General features: G+C 38.5%; 1 protein-coding gene across 1 annotated transcript; it reads left to right on the top strand.

Annotated features, from left to right (window-relative positions):
* The first annotated feature begins 14026 nt into the window (after positions 1–14026).
* On the top strand, positions 14027–15603 carry LOC143610675 (uncharacterized). Its single transcript, XM_077085083.1, has 4 exons — positions 14027–14203; positions 14292–14393; positions 14527–15006; positions 15163–15603. Exons 1-4 carry the CDS (start codon positions 14027–14029, stop codon positions 15601–15603), a joined length of 1200 nt encoding a protein of 399 aa, XP_076941198.1.
* Positions 15604–16124: the final 521 nt, after the last annotated feature.

The raw sequence follows: 16124 nt of genomic DNA, 5'->3' as shown, positions 1-16124 counted from the left end.
TTGCGTGTGTTGAATCAAAAGGGTAAAGCGGTTACCGAGCTGACCAAGGAGTTTTTATCCTCGTTCTCTTCCAAGAAGAGGAATTTGACAATGTGGGAGGAGGAGGCTGTAGAGTTTATGTGTGGGGGGAGAGTGGTACACGACATCGATGACCTTGTTAGGGATTGATTTGGGTATATACACGAGTAAGGAAACTGATAGTCCCATCTGATTCGAATCCATGATTACATTTTCGGAGGAGGATGCTGACGAGTCAGCAGAAGCGGGTGATACCAGAAAAACAAGCGTGGGAATTATTGAGTTTCGGGGATGAAGAATACTGTGCCAGCAACTCAAAGAGCACCTCCTTACGTGACCCACTCATGAGATACATTCACCGACTGTTGAGCCACACGGTAACAACACGTGGTAAAAGCGAAGGAGTCGTGAATCTGAGGGATTTATGGGCCCTGTATTGCATTAAGAATGACATGTCTTGCAACATTACTTATCTGTTCTGTCATCTTTTTCAGAACAAATGAAAATGCAGAGAGCCTTAATACCCCGATTTTTGGCGATGCGTGGATTTGTAATCTTTACAAAGCCTACCATGAAGACACAGAAGGAACCTGAAGCCCGAACCCAAGCGCACTCAACCTCGGCTATTGCATCAGCATGCAAATGGTCCTACATGTCAACCGAAACCCGGAAATGTGGAGGTTTCACGATACCCTGAACCAAATTTGGGATCTTGTGGACCAGTTTGAGATGATGATCTAGGATACACCCGAGAGGAGAGGAGGATCACCACCCCGACAGACCCGTCGCCGTATTTACCACCAGCAGGGAAGCCTATCATCATCTGGACCAGGCCCCAGCTCGTCATACCAAAACTAGTACTCATTTGAGGGCCTATACAGGCTCATTGACCAGTTCCAGGATAACACCACCGCCTGATTTGACATGTTATCAGGACAGAATGCGGACTCAGACGCACAGAGAGCCACAAATTATGCAGAGATGAGGCGAGAGATCAACCTATTGAGTGATCGCATGGACAGGCAATGGGGACCCTTCGACCCAGACATGGGTAACTGACGAGCAGCGGCACTAGTAGGTTTTGTATGTGTATGGGTTTGGGTGGTAGTACTTTATAACGTTATTATCATGGTTGTTTAAACAATTTACATTCTATCGGTTTTTTGTTTGTTTGGCAGGATACTTTTTATAGCCGTGGGTGCTAAGACATTTCAGTAGGTACTTATTTAGCCCGTGTGGTCAGGGTATGGATGGTTCCATACCCAATTTTCAGTAGTATTACGCTTGGTTGTTTGTGGTTGTTTGCAGTTTTTTGTTATTCAGGTACAAAACAGGAAAACGGACAAAAAACAGGGGACGCTCTGTCGAAATTTCGTTAACCAGTAGGGAAGTACCTTTCCATTTTACCCACCATAATGTTATAAATTTATATATCTTTTCACATTGAGGACAATGTGAGATTCAAGTGTGGGGAGGGGAATTACTTGACCAACTGCTTGCTCAACTAATTATAAAATTCTCTGTCAAACAAATTTTTCGTAGCAAACAAAGACCATTTTTCATAATCAAACCAAAACAAAGTTTTGGAAAATTTTTTGCGAATAACCAAACTAAAAATCTGTTATAACAAAAAAAAGTGATGAAGTAAAATTGTTTTTTGTAATATTGAGAACAAATTTATGCAAAATATGACGTTTATACTCAATCCCTCTGTTACTGTGAGATAAACCTCATGCCATATAAATATTTTATGGAAGCTTTGAGAGAGTCATATGTTTCGTTTGATTTAGAACTTGTCGCAACTGTTCATTTCAATACTGCACGAAGCGTTGTATAAGAAAGAAGGTAATATTGTTACAAACCCCTCAAACCATTCTCCAAATTACAAAACCCTAAACCAAAATCTTACCACTTTTTCCCTCTCACCGGTAAAATACAACACTGGTCTTTTACTGGAAGAACCTAAAGAACTGGAAATGTATTCTTTCGATTTCAATTTTGTTTGATGCATACATTTCGCAAAACCTAGGTTGCCTCCAGAACTCAGGGAGATAATTTTTCTCTTTAGAAATGAGGTGAGGAAAAAGTGGCGCCAAGATAAACAAAGGCCACCATTTTGTTGAGTTTCCAAAAGCGCAATGAAAAGAAGAGCAAAAAGATATGAACAATGCTTAGGATGCGGAAACTGGTCCCACGAAGGAAGATGTAGAAAATTCAAACTCAGTCTCAACATGAATATATCAAACTAATGAGGGTGGGGGATATTATGCTCAAAGCCGAACGATCCATTAGAGTTGGGAGTTATGTTCAGAGCAGGACTGAGGAAGATCTAATTCACATCCTTGATAAAACTGGTCTTGACGATCTGACCTTAAAAGAGTCACTAGCTTTGTTTAAAAAAATTAAAAAAAATTCACATAAACGGGAGAAAAGAAGCTGACCATTGAAGACATCTTAAGATTTCTAACAATCAGCAGAAGTTGTATTTACCATCCTCATTAACCTAAACCCTTGAACCACCATAAAATAACAAATCCCTACGCACACAAAACCAACCCATATTACCTTTTGATCTATGCAACCCTTCGCAAAGGTGGAGATTTGAACTTGTAACAAGATTATTTTTCACAGGTCACATTCTGACTAAGAGTGTTCACATACATACATCCATGTATGATCAGATATATAAACCGAGTGTGTGTGACCATTGTGAGAGTGTGACGTTTTTCATAACAGAAGCTCATAAAAACGAATCACCTTTTTATATATCACTACATATATTCCTATGGTTTAAGGTTGGTTATTTTGTTCCCATTTTCTTAGAACTCTTTTGGGGATATTTGAATCTATGGTCCTAACTTGCTATTTTTAGAGAATATTTATAAATAGCTTGCTTGAGGACAAACAAGGTTCAAGTGTGGGGATGTTTGATGTACATAAAATTATACATCTTTTTTGCATCAAATAATCTCTGAAAACTACAACTTCTACCAAATAATATAGCTCAGAAGGCTATTTATTATATTAAAATGCAATTTCAGGTAAAACCAAGCCTTAAAGGAAGAAACAAGTGAAAAGACGAAGAAAAACGAAAGAACTCAAGTAAATCCGCAACCACGGGGCCGTGCCTCAAGAACCACGCCCCATGCTTCTAAACTCAAGAAAAGACAAGATCTACAAGAAAAGACAAACATTTGACAAATAAGCACATGGTCGTGCTTGAGCCACCATGGGGCAGTGGTCACCTTCCAGATAAGACAAAAAAATTAGCACATGTCATTTAAAAGCACGGGAAATGCCTCAGGAAGCACCCCCCGTGGTGAGTCATCATGTACGATCTGACAAAATTTAATGCAACTGGACACATGGACACGGGGCCGTGCCTCTAAGGACACGGGGCCATGCTTACCTCCTCAGACAGCCTATAAATAGAGGAGAATGTTGCATTAATCAAGTGTGCTTGAAGAAAATCTCTATACGAGTTTCTCTTATAAAAACACTCACATTACACTCATATTGAAGATCTTGTGAAGAGTTTGAAGGCTTGGACGTTACCATCATTATCCAACATCATTAACATTATCATAACCCATCATCATCATTAAGAAGGGAGATTCATCCACAATTGGTAAGATTTTCTAGTTTAATCATGTGTTTGTTATCATCATCTCTTTTAATGTTCATAACAATGCTCATTATGAGCTAAACTCCATTTACCATCTAAAATCTATGAAGAAGCTTTGTTTTACTAGATTATTATATAAAATATGTGATTTAGTTTAGTAAAGTGCATGGTTATTTTGCAATTATTTTTTGATGAGAAATGGTTCACCATCTTAATACAACAATTCAAAGTTGGTGATTAACGATCATTCATGATCGATTCATGTTCTTGAAAGAAAGAATACTTTGATAATTTATCGAAACATGGATCCTTATATTGTACTTAGACATGATGAGATATAACCTATGATCTATTTCTCTAGTTTTGATAATTCTGAAATAACATCGTTAACACGATTACTTAGGTTATCATGCTAGTTAAATAAATCATATGTTAACAGAATGTGTAATTATAAACTACTTAAATCAACCAAGGGGAGGTTGTGTGACTTAACTATTACCACTCGAAGTTGCTAGAATTCGTATTTGAGAAATCAAAGTCAATCCTATTCTTTCTACTTTACTAAACTACTTGCCAAATCAAATTGACATTCTCGTGGTAGTTTGATATTAGGAAAGGGTTGACTTTAAAATGCACAAGCTAATTTCTTTTATTTCATTTGATATGCTCACTTAGAAATGAGGGGCTATTTTATCATATATTATTACGGCAAGTTTGCAAATGTTTACTTTATAATCATCAAGGATAAATGGATTGGATTCTTGATCTTAGATGGTAACCTTCTTATTATTGAACTACTCGTTTAGAACTTCTCTTCTTGTCACCTATATATTATATATAAGTATTTATATTTTATAAAAAGTTTGAAAATCAACCCCAAAATGATTAAAACTCTTTGATTGAACTGAAACGAAGATTCACTATTAGAAACATTTATGTCCACAGATCGATACTTGGTTCTTACCAATACTATTCTACATATGTGATATGTAAACTTGCCTATTTTGTGTGTGTTTAATTTTAGTAGAAATCACTTTTATAAATTTAAAACACCATATTGTGCAAAGCTAAATCTCCAATCCATAATATATTTACATCACACGCACGCACACATCAAACATACCCTTGAGTTTCTCAAGCATCTCATAGGCACCAAAATCTTCCTAGCCTTTAGCAAGCTCGTAAGACATGGTGGATAGCATAATGCAAGAGACTTCAGCAGAGTCATCATTATGCTTCTCAAGAACCTTTCTAGCAGAAGCTGTATTGTTTTCAGGCTCTAGTGGAACTGGTCCATAGAGAACATAGAGCTTCTTTGCAATTTTGAGAACAAGTCTTAGATTGCGGTGCCATTCAAGAAAATTAGTGTCATTCAACTTTTCTTTTTCAAGAATAGTCTTGAGGGTGAATGATGAGTTATTAATCAGTTGACATGTTTAATAAGAAAATTAATTTAATTAGTATTTTTGATGTTATAATCCTATTATTAATGACCCAATTAACATTATTAAATTAAAAATTTGAGAATCTGGCTTCCAGTTAGTAATGGCAGCTGTAGCACACAACATTAGTAAGTGGTTAGGCAGACTGACAACGATTATCATTGTGAATAAAGCACAAATCTCGGTTATGAGGCCTATTAAGACAACAATTTCCTAAGTAGATACGTTTAGCCTCATCTATGCCCACTTTAGTCTATAGACAGCTGTAGCACGTAACAAAAGAGTAAAGTAATAGTCACCCTAGTACAGTCACGTGTGAAAGGGCCAAATATCTCAACGATATCCTTTCACCTTGAAGGGATATGCTATAAAACAAGTGCGGTGGTATAGCTCCAAACACTTGAAGTTTTTCAGTATCCCTCAAGTGTGGCTTATAGTAGGATGGCATAGACTATTGATTATAAAATTGGGATTAATTTTAGAATTTACCGAATAGAGTAAAAGTCCAGTTTTGCTGTATTAATCGGGACAACTTGATGAAGCCTTTCATCTCTTAGGACACTTAGTTTTAAATAACCTATTAGAACTAAGTTTGTCGCGATATGACTAACCAATTTTAAGTTAATAGAAAATTTTGGAAATTAAATAATGTTTAATTTGCAAAAACATAATTGGTTAATTAAATATTTATTTTAATATATTTGGTATTAGGTTGGTGGTATTATAACCTATTATAATAAAACAAGCAACCACAATAGCAAACAAGAATATATAAATCTTAAATGGCTAATAAAGGAGATTGGTCTTGCTAGAGCCTGTTAGCAAGACCAATCGGGTCAAGGGGTCACAACACAAAACAACCAGAAGGATGGACTCTTGGTGCATACCGTCATCTTTGTTAACTCCCACTGACTTCAAGAACTCCGTGAGCTCGTCCTCGGTTTGTTTTCCTTCGGGTCTTCTTCATTACAATATTATAAAATACATATAATGACAAAACAAATCCTATCTATTACAATTTCGAACCATCAAAGTGGCTAAAAACCATAAAATAAAACCGAAAAATAAATACAACTTTGAACCATCCATATGGCCAAAATCAAAACCAAACAACCAAACACACAATGGTCGGGCTAGATTTACATATTCAATAAAATCGGGTAATATTTTGGTCAAATAAAATAAACGAAAACTTTGACCAAACCAAGATTTCCCTAGAAAATTATGTAGATCAAAAACTTTAGCTAGTTTGAAGTTTTTGATGTAGATCCGGTGAAAAGAACGGATTTGACTCGTATGTTGTAACTAAGGCTCTGATATCACTGTCGGGTTCCAGTGGTAATCAGTAAATGGTTTAACTTTTAAGCACGGTTTAATAAAATTGGTTTCATAATTATTAATCAGATCATTAATAGAATACGCATCAAAATACAAATACGAGTAATCACCATTTAAGGAAACCGTTCAGATTCGGTAACAAACAATATGAGTACAAGACGAAAAACAACCAAAGTAAATTAATAATATACATGACATTATTTAAGTTTACCTCGGTTAATAAATAACTAGTTGAGACACCGAGGGCTAACGGACGACGCAAGGTGACCAAACGAGATAAACGACCAACGGTGGCGGTGCACGAATGGACCGACAGCAGTGGTGGCACGAGCGGAGACGATGTGGATGGGCTGACCTTAACTGTGGCTCGACTAGGCTGCGGCTTGGCTGGGCTGCGGCTTATCTGCGGCTGTGGTTGCGGCTTGGCTGCGGTGGCTGGCGGTGACTGGTCGATGGAAATAGGAGGAGCCGAGAGAGAGAGAGAGAGAGAGAGAGAGAGAGAGAGAGAGGGAGAGGTAGTGGTGGCTAGGGTTTTCCTTTCTTGTTTACACTTAACCCTAATGAGATATTAACTAGTTAATATAACAAGTTAATCATCTCGGGCCTCCAAGCCTATCTCAAGCCCAGTCCTTTTAAAGGTCCAAATATCGTTTGTTAGTCGTTACTGGTTAACTAGTGTAAGTGGTCTATGTCTGTTACCCACGGTGTAACTCTTACGGGTCATAACCCGGTCAGTCAAGTTGATGTAAGCGGACTGGTCCATATTTCCGACAATCTATATAAGGCATTCTTTAGATAATTCAAATCAAAGTAATTAGATGTCCAATTCGGGCCTATATGACATGACTAATCAATATAAAAACTCTAACACTCCACTATTCTATATATCACACTAAATAGATATCATATTTACTTTCATAATGCCCTGGTCCTGAATGGTAGACACAGAAGACTCAAATCTCAATTAAGTGTGTTAAGAATATAGAACATTTTATTACAATATTATCTAACCTTATGCTACTATTTACCAATAGTGCTCAATTAGTTGCACCAATAAGAATCGAGGATGTCCACATTGCAAGAATTCTTCCTTCCATATTGACTGTTACTACAAAACAATAAGAGAAAAAATATTCGTAAAGAAAAATATCATCATAATGGCTTATGAAGCTTGACATGTTTTGGCGTTTTATTATCATAATCACCTTTCCTTTTATGTTATTGAAGAAACTGTGGTCATCTGGTGTGGATGATACATCTTATGAGGCTTTGATCTAAAAAAATAGATCTTTCGATTCTGGTATGCACAATAACGTCATCAAGGTTCGGTCCATACCTCTGACTATGGTCTAAGCCATAATAATAGAATAATAAAATAAAATACTAAACTAATATTTAAGCGGAACACCTACCTTACACGTTTATATGGAGTTAGACGCCTAAGACTGATCAAGAAGCACTTCTACTCTATATTGCGTATTGTTCTTAAACCATTGAAACTTCGGAGGTTGGCACATACTACGAGACTCGAAACGCTTCCCGAGGTAAAGAGAGTGTGTGAAATTGTGTTTTGGTGTGAAGGGGATGCATCCGTGAGGCCCATTTATGGGCTGAATTTCCACCCTGTCACGTATTGCGACGGAGAATAAGGCTCGCCGCACGTAGCACAAAGTGGCCTTTAGCCGCGGCAGATGTGAATGGTGATTGTCGTAGCGCGACGCCATCTACTAGTTTTGCATTGTCAACCCTAGGTTTGCCACGTGACCTGATACGTGGTGCCATGTGACCTGATGCGTGGTGTCGCGTGTCAATACGTGTCACTTGGCCATGGAGGTTACGTCGCATAGCGCGACGGAGGAAGGGTGGTTCATCGCGTAGCACGGCACTGTCCTTTTTCTTTATTTTCTCCTAACTCCGTCACGTAGCACGACGAGTTTACTCTCTGTCCGTCGCGTAGCATGACGGATGCCAAATTTCAAAATTTACACATTTGGTACATCAACTTTCCTAAGTTTTTAAATTTTGATCGAAATTTTTGGGATGTTACAAATATATATACATTGTAGCAGACGGACTTTCCAATTAAATACTTCAAACGGAGGAAGGGTGGTTCGTCGCGTAGCACGGCACTGTCCTTTTTCTTGATTTTCTCCTAACTCCGTCACTTAGCGCGACGAGTTTACTCTGTGTCCGTCACGTAGCATGACGGATGCAAAATTTCAGAATTTTCACATTTGGTACATCAACTTTCTAAAGTTTATAAATTTTGATCGAAATTTTTGGGATGCTACAAATATATATTCAATGTAGCATACGGATTTTCCAATTAAATACTTCATTTATGGAACACTAATAACATGAGCAATTATTAAATCGTAAAAATAATCACATTTACCAACATGTTTGACAAAATGCTTTAAACTAACACAAACTAAGTAATGTATGATGATCACCTTAAAGCGGTTTGATTGAAGTAGAAACCGAACAAACAGGGTGATCAAAATGAACTAAATCAACATGGAATTTTCACAAATTCATGCTTCTACTTCAAACACCGTGACAATCAGATTCAATGACCCATGCCACTCTCTTCAAAATTAAGGTTTAAGCAACCTTTTTCGTCTACTTCGATGAGTTTCAGAAACCACTGACGTCCCTTTGAACAATCACCGGTTGTGTTTCTTGGCTGACCAGAATGAATGGTAACATTAAAGAACATCCAAAGCATCCAACATCTATGTTTCGGTTACCAAGAACTTGAGTCTTTCTTTGAAGAAATTATGCATAGCCCGCAAAAATGAATAATGAATATATTGAGCTTTAAAATCTATAGTTAATTGATAAAAAGGTTGAGAATAAAAATTCATACCGCTCGGAGAACTTTATCAGAACTTACAGAAAGGAAAATTGAGGTAGCTCCATCTCCAACTTCTGAACTAATTTTGTCTATGAATTCCTTTAGGAAGTTGGCACCAGGATCACCGGCAAGAATTCTAAATGATTCAGTTTCACTATCATGAATACCGTTCAGTTAATCGATAACCTTCGGTTTAGGTTCCTATGCTATATTGTTAATCTAAAACATAGATCATTAAGCTAAAAGCACATGTGAATGCAAATAAATTGAACATTCTGAGACTAAAAAGCCTCTGTTTGCGCTTCAAATGAGGTCAAAGGAACAACATTCTTGCTAGGGGTTGTTTAGTCCAAGAGTGATCCTGACGAGTATCCTGATAGCTCGGGTTCCCAGCTAACTTCAAGATCCTGGGCTAACCGACTTTACTTAAATATTGTTTGAGTTGTGCTTGAAGGTTATGCAAAGTTTAAATATCTACAACAGCTAATTGACTAGTTCAACCTGAAAGCTCGGAGATACAAGCTAAAAAGCACGTGTGAGAAGGCGGAGTCTTTCAAATGATGTCGGCGGCTAGGGTTCCCGGGTTTATTGGGAATATTGTTATTTACTTTTTATATATAATGAGGAATTTGTGAACAATGTAAGACACTTCTCACTCACTCTCTGCACTACACTTGTACTCTAGTCTTCGTTCACAACAAGCTCTCGAGCTGTAACCACTGTTTTGTTATTAATATATTGAGGCATGGGATAGTTTTACCCTCCTGAGGTTTCTTTCAGAAGATCCTTAACAGGATCCTACTCCTTTCGTTGCTATATCGTCGTGTTCACTTTACTTTTACCACATTGTCTACTATATCTCCTTGCACATTGTTAAAGAAACACCCTACCTCACTTGACTAATTTGCTCAATTATTGCTTCGGTAATTTTTTACCATAAACTATTGGCGCCCACCGTGAGGCAAGTGGTGTTTTCATTATCAAATCCATATTCACCTTTGTTCCAAACTATTACCTTACAAAGCTATACTAAAAAATGGCCTCTCAGTAACAAGCTACATTATCCTTCATCTCTAGCGATGTTTCCAGAGCCGCTCAACCACTTCCTCCTCCACCTCCTGTCCAGAGAAAGACCACCAACATTGGCATCAATACCTCAGGAGCCGGAGGATCCATCAACGTGATCTCTCCATATCAAGACCTTCTTTTGGCGCTCAAGTTCAATCATCTGGGTCTGCCAACACGAGGCCGGTCTTCATGTCTAATGATGATATTATTGATGTTTTATTGCATATGAAGGAACACATGGAAGCTCAGAAGCAAACCAACAACTCTGTGACGAAGGAGCTTTGAGATATCTGGGTGCATGGGAGGAAGCCAACGGAGGAATCCTTCACTCCATTGCTGCCTGGGAACTAGAACTTTAACGCATCAGGATCCTAAGGAAATACATACAACGGCTTGCTTTCCATGCAATCCACAACCAGGACAAGTGATCCTGTCCAGTCCAAGAAAGTTAGTCCTACGCGGGAATTTGGTGTTATACCGGGATTCTCAACTTGAATTTCCAACATGGGTAATTTTAATAATGTTACTATACCTGTGACTAACCATGATTCTATAAGAAGGATTCCGGTATTAGCCTGATGGTTCAGGAGGAATTGCAAAAATTGAAGGAGGTGATATCTAGCGTCCCAGGAATATTCCAGCCGATCCCAAAGGTGGCCCCAAGCAGTCACAGAATCTCGAGATTTTCACCTCCCATATGCGATGCTGAGATCCCAAAAAAATTCCAGACGCCGAGCATGAAGCTGTATGATGGAACCACGAATCCCTAGTAGCATGTCGCTTAGTATCGTGAGAGGATGGAGATCAACCCCATACCTTAGAATCTTAAGGAAGCTTGTTTGTGTAAGGCTCCGACTCAAACTTAACCGGAGCTTCATTGAAATGGCTCCTAAGTGTCCCTCATTTCTCTATTAATTCTTTTGCTCATTTAGTTTATCTATTTAGTAACCAATTTTCTTGCAACAGAAGTTTTGAAAGATTAACTAGCGACTTGTATAGGGTCACATATGGAAATGAAGTATCCCTTAGGGACTATCTGAGTAAATTCAGCAGGGAAGCATTGGAGATCCCCAGTCTTGATGTAGCAACTGCGTGCAAGCTTTCAAGATGGGACTTAAGAAAAACAATCCTTTCTATGAAGATCTTGTAATGAATCCTTGCAGGAACCTGGATGAAGCAAGAAATAGGGCACTCAAATTAATCTGGCTGGAGGAAGACAAACTGGTCAACAAAGGCTGGATAGTGTCAACCACTACAACCACCCCAACAGGAAGTCGGATTCCCAATCATCTAAACCGTACCGATCCAAGCCATATACCATTAATTATAGGGTTAACGTGGTGGACGATGATGAGGATGATGAATTCTATCCTAACTTAATTGATTATTGTTTCTCTGTTGATATTCCTGGATTAATGTGTGCTATGTAGAATCTTGGTGATAAAGTCAGGTGGCCCCGAAAGAACTAGAGGAATGGTGCATGGAAAGATAAGTCTAAGTGGTGCGCCTTCCGTGAGGATTTCGGTCACATGACGGAAGATTGCATCGCTCTAAGGAGAGAGATTAGCTACCTACTCAGCAAGGGCCACTTGAAGGAGTTGCCGGGGAAGAAAAAAAGCCGGGATCCCAAGCAAGATCCCAAAAGAGCAGGAGCCCCACCTCCGGATACTCGTGTTGTAAATGCTATCTCTGGTGATTGCGACATTTGAGGAACATCCTACTCAGCAGCTAAAAGAAATGCCAAAGTAGCTAAATCATAGAAACCAGAAGGACCAACTAGGACGATGGTCTTGCTGAAAGAAAACGATGTCCAATTTGATAATGAAGATCAAGATAACATCTAGGATCCTCATCACGACGGTTTAGTCAAACCTTTTATGTTGCTAATTGTTTTGTGTGCGGGATCCTAGTGGAAAATGGAATTTCTGTAAACATAATTTAACTGGATACCTTGAAGAGGATGAACATATTGGAATCCGAAATTGTGACGAGATCCTCAGTCTTTGTGGGATTCAAGGGTGAAGCCAAGAGTACTGTTGGAGAAATCAAACTTCATGTTTATGTCGAGGGAGTAAACTCTTTCCATAAATTTTGTGTTATTGATGCACTTACTTCTTTTAACATTATCTTAGGCAGACCCTTGATCCATGATATGAAAGCGGTCCCCTCAACCTATCACCAATACATCAAAATGCCCACACCGTGGGGTATCGTTAAAATTTAAGGAGATCAACAAGAAGCTAAGGATTGTTATGCTTCATCAATGAAACCAGCGGCCAAACCTACCCAAGCATAGCAATCAAGGAATAACATGATTGATGTCTTGGAAATTGCCGAACAAGAAGTCAAGGAAGTACAGTTAGACGAACAGGATTCCGACATCAAGGTGTTAATAGGAACTAGCATTCCTAGAGAAATTAAAGATATATTGATCAGCTTCCTCAAGAGCAGAATCTCTACCTTTGAATGGAAGCATGAGGATATGACAGGTATCTTTAAAAATACTATTACTCATAAGTTGGCTTTGGATAAAAGTTTCAGGCCAATCCAACAAATGAAAAGGAAATTTTCATCTGAAAGAAATGTTATCATCCAAAAGGAAGTCGAGAGACTGATGAAGGTTAAGAGGATTAAGGAAGTGAAGTTCCCAATATGGTTAGCCAAAGTGGTGGTGGTCCAAAAGAAGAATGGCAAGTGGAGAGTTTGTGTTGACTACACAAACCTTAACAAAGCTTGCCCCAAGGGTCCTTTCCCATTGCCACACATAGACTCCATGATAGACGCAACGCTGGGCATGATTTGCTGACCTTTATGGATGTCTTGTAGGGATTCCAACAAATCCAAATGGAACCCTCAGACCAAGAAGATATGGCATTCATAACTCCAACAGGTATATATTGTTACACTGCCATGCCTTTTGGTTGAAAAATGCAGGTGCGACATATCAAAGACTGGTCAACATGATATTCAATGAGAAGCTGGGGACACCATGGAGGTTTATATTGATGGCATGTTCGTATGGTCAAAGAAGTCTGAGGATCACCTCAGTGATCTTCAAGAAGCCTTCGACATTCTTGACAAATACAACATGAAGCTAAACCCTTCCAAGTGCCACTTTTGAGTAGGGGCAGGCAAATTCCAAAGATACATGGTTACCAAAAGAGGAATAGAAGCAAGCCCTGAGTAGATCAAAGCATCATGAACCTGTAGGCCCCAACCAACGTGAAGGAGGTCCAAAGGCTAACTGGCAGGATCGCAACTTTGAACATGTTCATCTCAAGATCCTCTAAAAGGTGTAAGGATTTCTACATTATCCTAAAGAAGAACAAGGCGTTTGAATGGGTAAAAAATAATGAGAATGTGCTTGAAGACTTGAATATATATCTCTCCTCAGCACCTTTGCTCATGAAGCCTGAAGATGGTGAACCTCTGCTCCTTTATATGGCAGTATCCCGAGACACGGTGAGTGTTGTACTAGTTAAGAACCATGAGGGATAGCAACACCCTATTTACTATGTAAGTACAAGTCTACTTGAAGCTGAAACAAGGTATTCTCATTTAGAAAAATTAATTTTAGCTTTAGTTACGGCATCCACTAAGTTAAGCCATTATTTTGAAACACATAGTATATTTGTTAAAACTAACTATCCTATCAAAGTTGTTTTGAGAAATACTGAAATGTATGGTATGATGGCTAAGTGTTCTGTTAAAATAAGTGATTATGATCTTGTTTATGAGCCTAGAACAACAATTAAATCCCAAGCTCTAGCAGACTTCGTGGCTGATTTCAGTACTGAAATCCAGCAAGAAGCTGATTGGGAAGTTCAACAACTAGACCAAGGTATGGGTAAGTGGGTATTATTTACTGATGGGGCCTCAAATATCAGGGGAATAGGTTTAGGAATCATCCTGAAATTGCCACATGGGGACTTGATATCCCCAGGCAATCAGATTTGATTTCCAAGCCACCAAAAATGAAGCCGAGTATGAAGGTTCAATTGCTGGTCTTCAATTGGCTAGGGACTTAGAAGTTAAACATATTCATGTATTTGTAGACTCCTTATTACTTACTAACCACTTCAATGGATACTATGCTATTATAAGTGAGAAACTAACCAAATATCTTCAGATAGTAAAAAATCTGGCAGAGAAATTCGATTTTTTTTATCATTGAACAGGTACCGAGGGAAGGAAATGTTGAAGATGACGCTTTAGAAAACCTTGGATCCGCCTTCAGGATCCCGACAGAAATCAAAATCCCGATTATACGTATCCTAAATCCAGCCACTGATATACCTACAGTTAACAAAGAAGAAACAACAGAGGAAGCTAAACGAGATCTTCAAGTAAATGAAGTGACAGATTCGAAAGATATTGCTAATCTGGATCCCCAAGCTAACCGCGAATCCTGGATACGTACCATCAAAGAATATTTGGTGCACAACAGGATTCCCAAGGATGAGAATCCCAAAGCCTTTCGTATGAAGGCATTTAGATTTATCATTCTAGATAACATTCTCTATAAGAAATCTCTTACATGTCCATATTTACGATGCCTGGAAGAGCTTGAAGCACAAGAATTTCTGAAAGACATCCATGAAGGCGACTGTGGGAATCACACCGGTGGTAGATCTTTGTTTTCAACACCCTTAGGACTGGTTATTATTGGCCAACCATGAGGAAGGACGCAATAACCTATGCCCAAAAGTGTGATGCTTGTCAAAGGCACAACAACATTCTTCATCAACCTCCTGAACCCATCCATCTGATTGTGTCTCCATGGCCTTTCATGATATGGGGAATGGACGTCGTAGGCAAATTACCAAAAGCTCAGGAGGAAAGTTTTCATACTAGCAAAGACAGACCACTTCTCCAAATGGATTGAAGCAGAAGCATTCTCCCAAGTTAGAGAACAAGAAGAAATATCCTTCATCAAATGGAATGTCCTAACTCGCTTCGGAATCCCAGCTGAGATCATCTGTAACAACAGATCTCAGTTCACCAGTAAAAAAACTACCGAATTTTGTGTTGTATGGGGCGTTAAAATGATCACTTCTACTCCAGTACACCATCAAGCCAATGGACAAGCAAAGTCTTCGAACAAAATCATCGTCAATAACTTGATGAAGAAGCTTGAGGCAAAGAAAGGCAAGTGGGCTGAAGAACTACCGTTTATATTATGGGCTGATGGAACTACATCAAAGAATGCGACTGGACAAACCCTTTTCTTCTTAGTGTTCGGACAGAAGAAATGATTCCAACCGAAGTGGCGATCCCTACTGCAAGATTTGGCCTTCAAAGTCCCGAGACCAACAGTCAGGATCTTTCCAAGAACCTTGATGTGATAGATGAACTCCGATTAATTCCATCATAGGGTAATGACATAATTACTCAATGATATACTTACATAATTACTCTACTTGTATATATAATTACTCTACTTGATTCTCACAATTAGCACGTTAATTTAATTTGTATGTTAACTTTTAAGAAACCATAACATATCAATTTCGATTACTGCTACGATCAAGATCTAGTCGCTTGATATGATTATACGATTAGGTTTACTTGAATTACTTTTGGCTGTAATGTGAGAGAGAAATTGGGTAGCATAATGAAATGTTTACGATTAACAAGAATAACTTCTTAAATTATCAAATATCTTACCGGTATATATAGACAATGAATTCATTCTTTATACATGTCATAGCGAATGAGCTTCCAACCGAAGAAATGATTCCAACCGAAGTGGTGATCCCTTCTGCAAGATTTGGCC

The sequence above is a fragment of the Bidens hawaiensis genome, unplaced genomic scaffold (assembly GCF_021521415.1).
Source record: "Bidens hawaiensis isolate Kalapana, Puna unplaced genomic scaffold, B.hawaiensis_p1.1 tig00027522_1, whole genome shotgun sequence".
NCBI classification, from domain to species: Eukaryota; Viridiplantae; Streptophyta; class Magnoliopsida; order Asterales; family Asteraceae; genus Bidens; species Bidens hawaiensis.
This window is presented reverse-complemented; position numbering and strand designations above follow the sequence as displayed.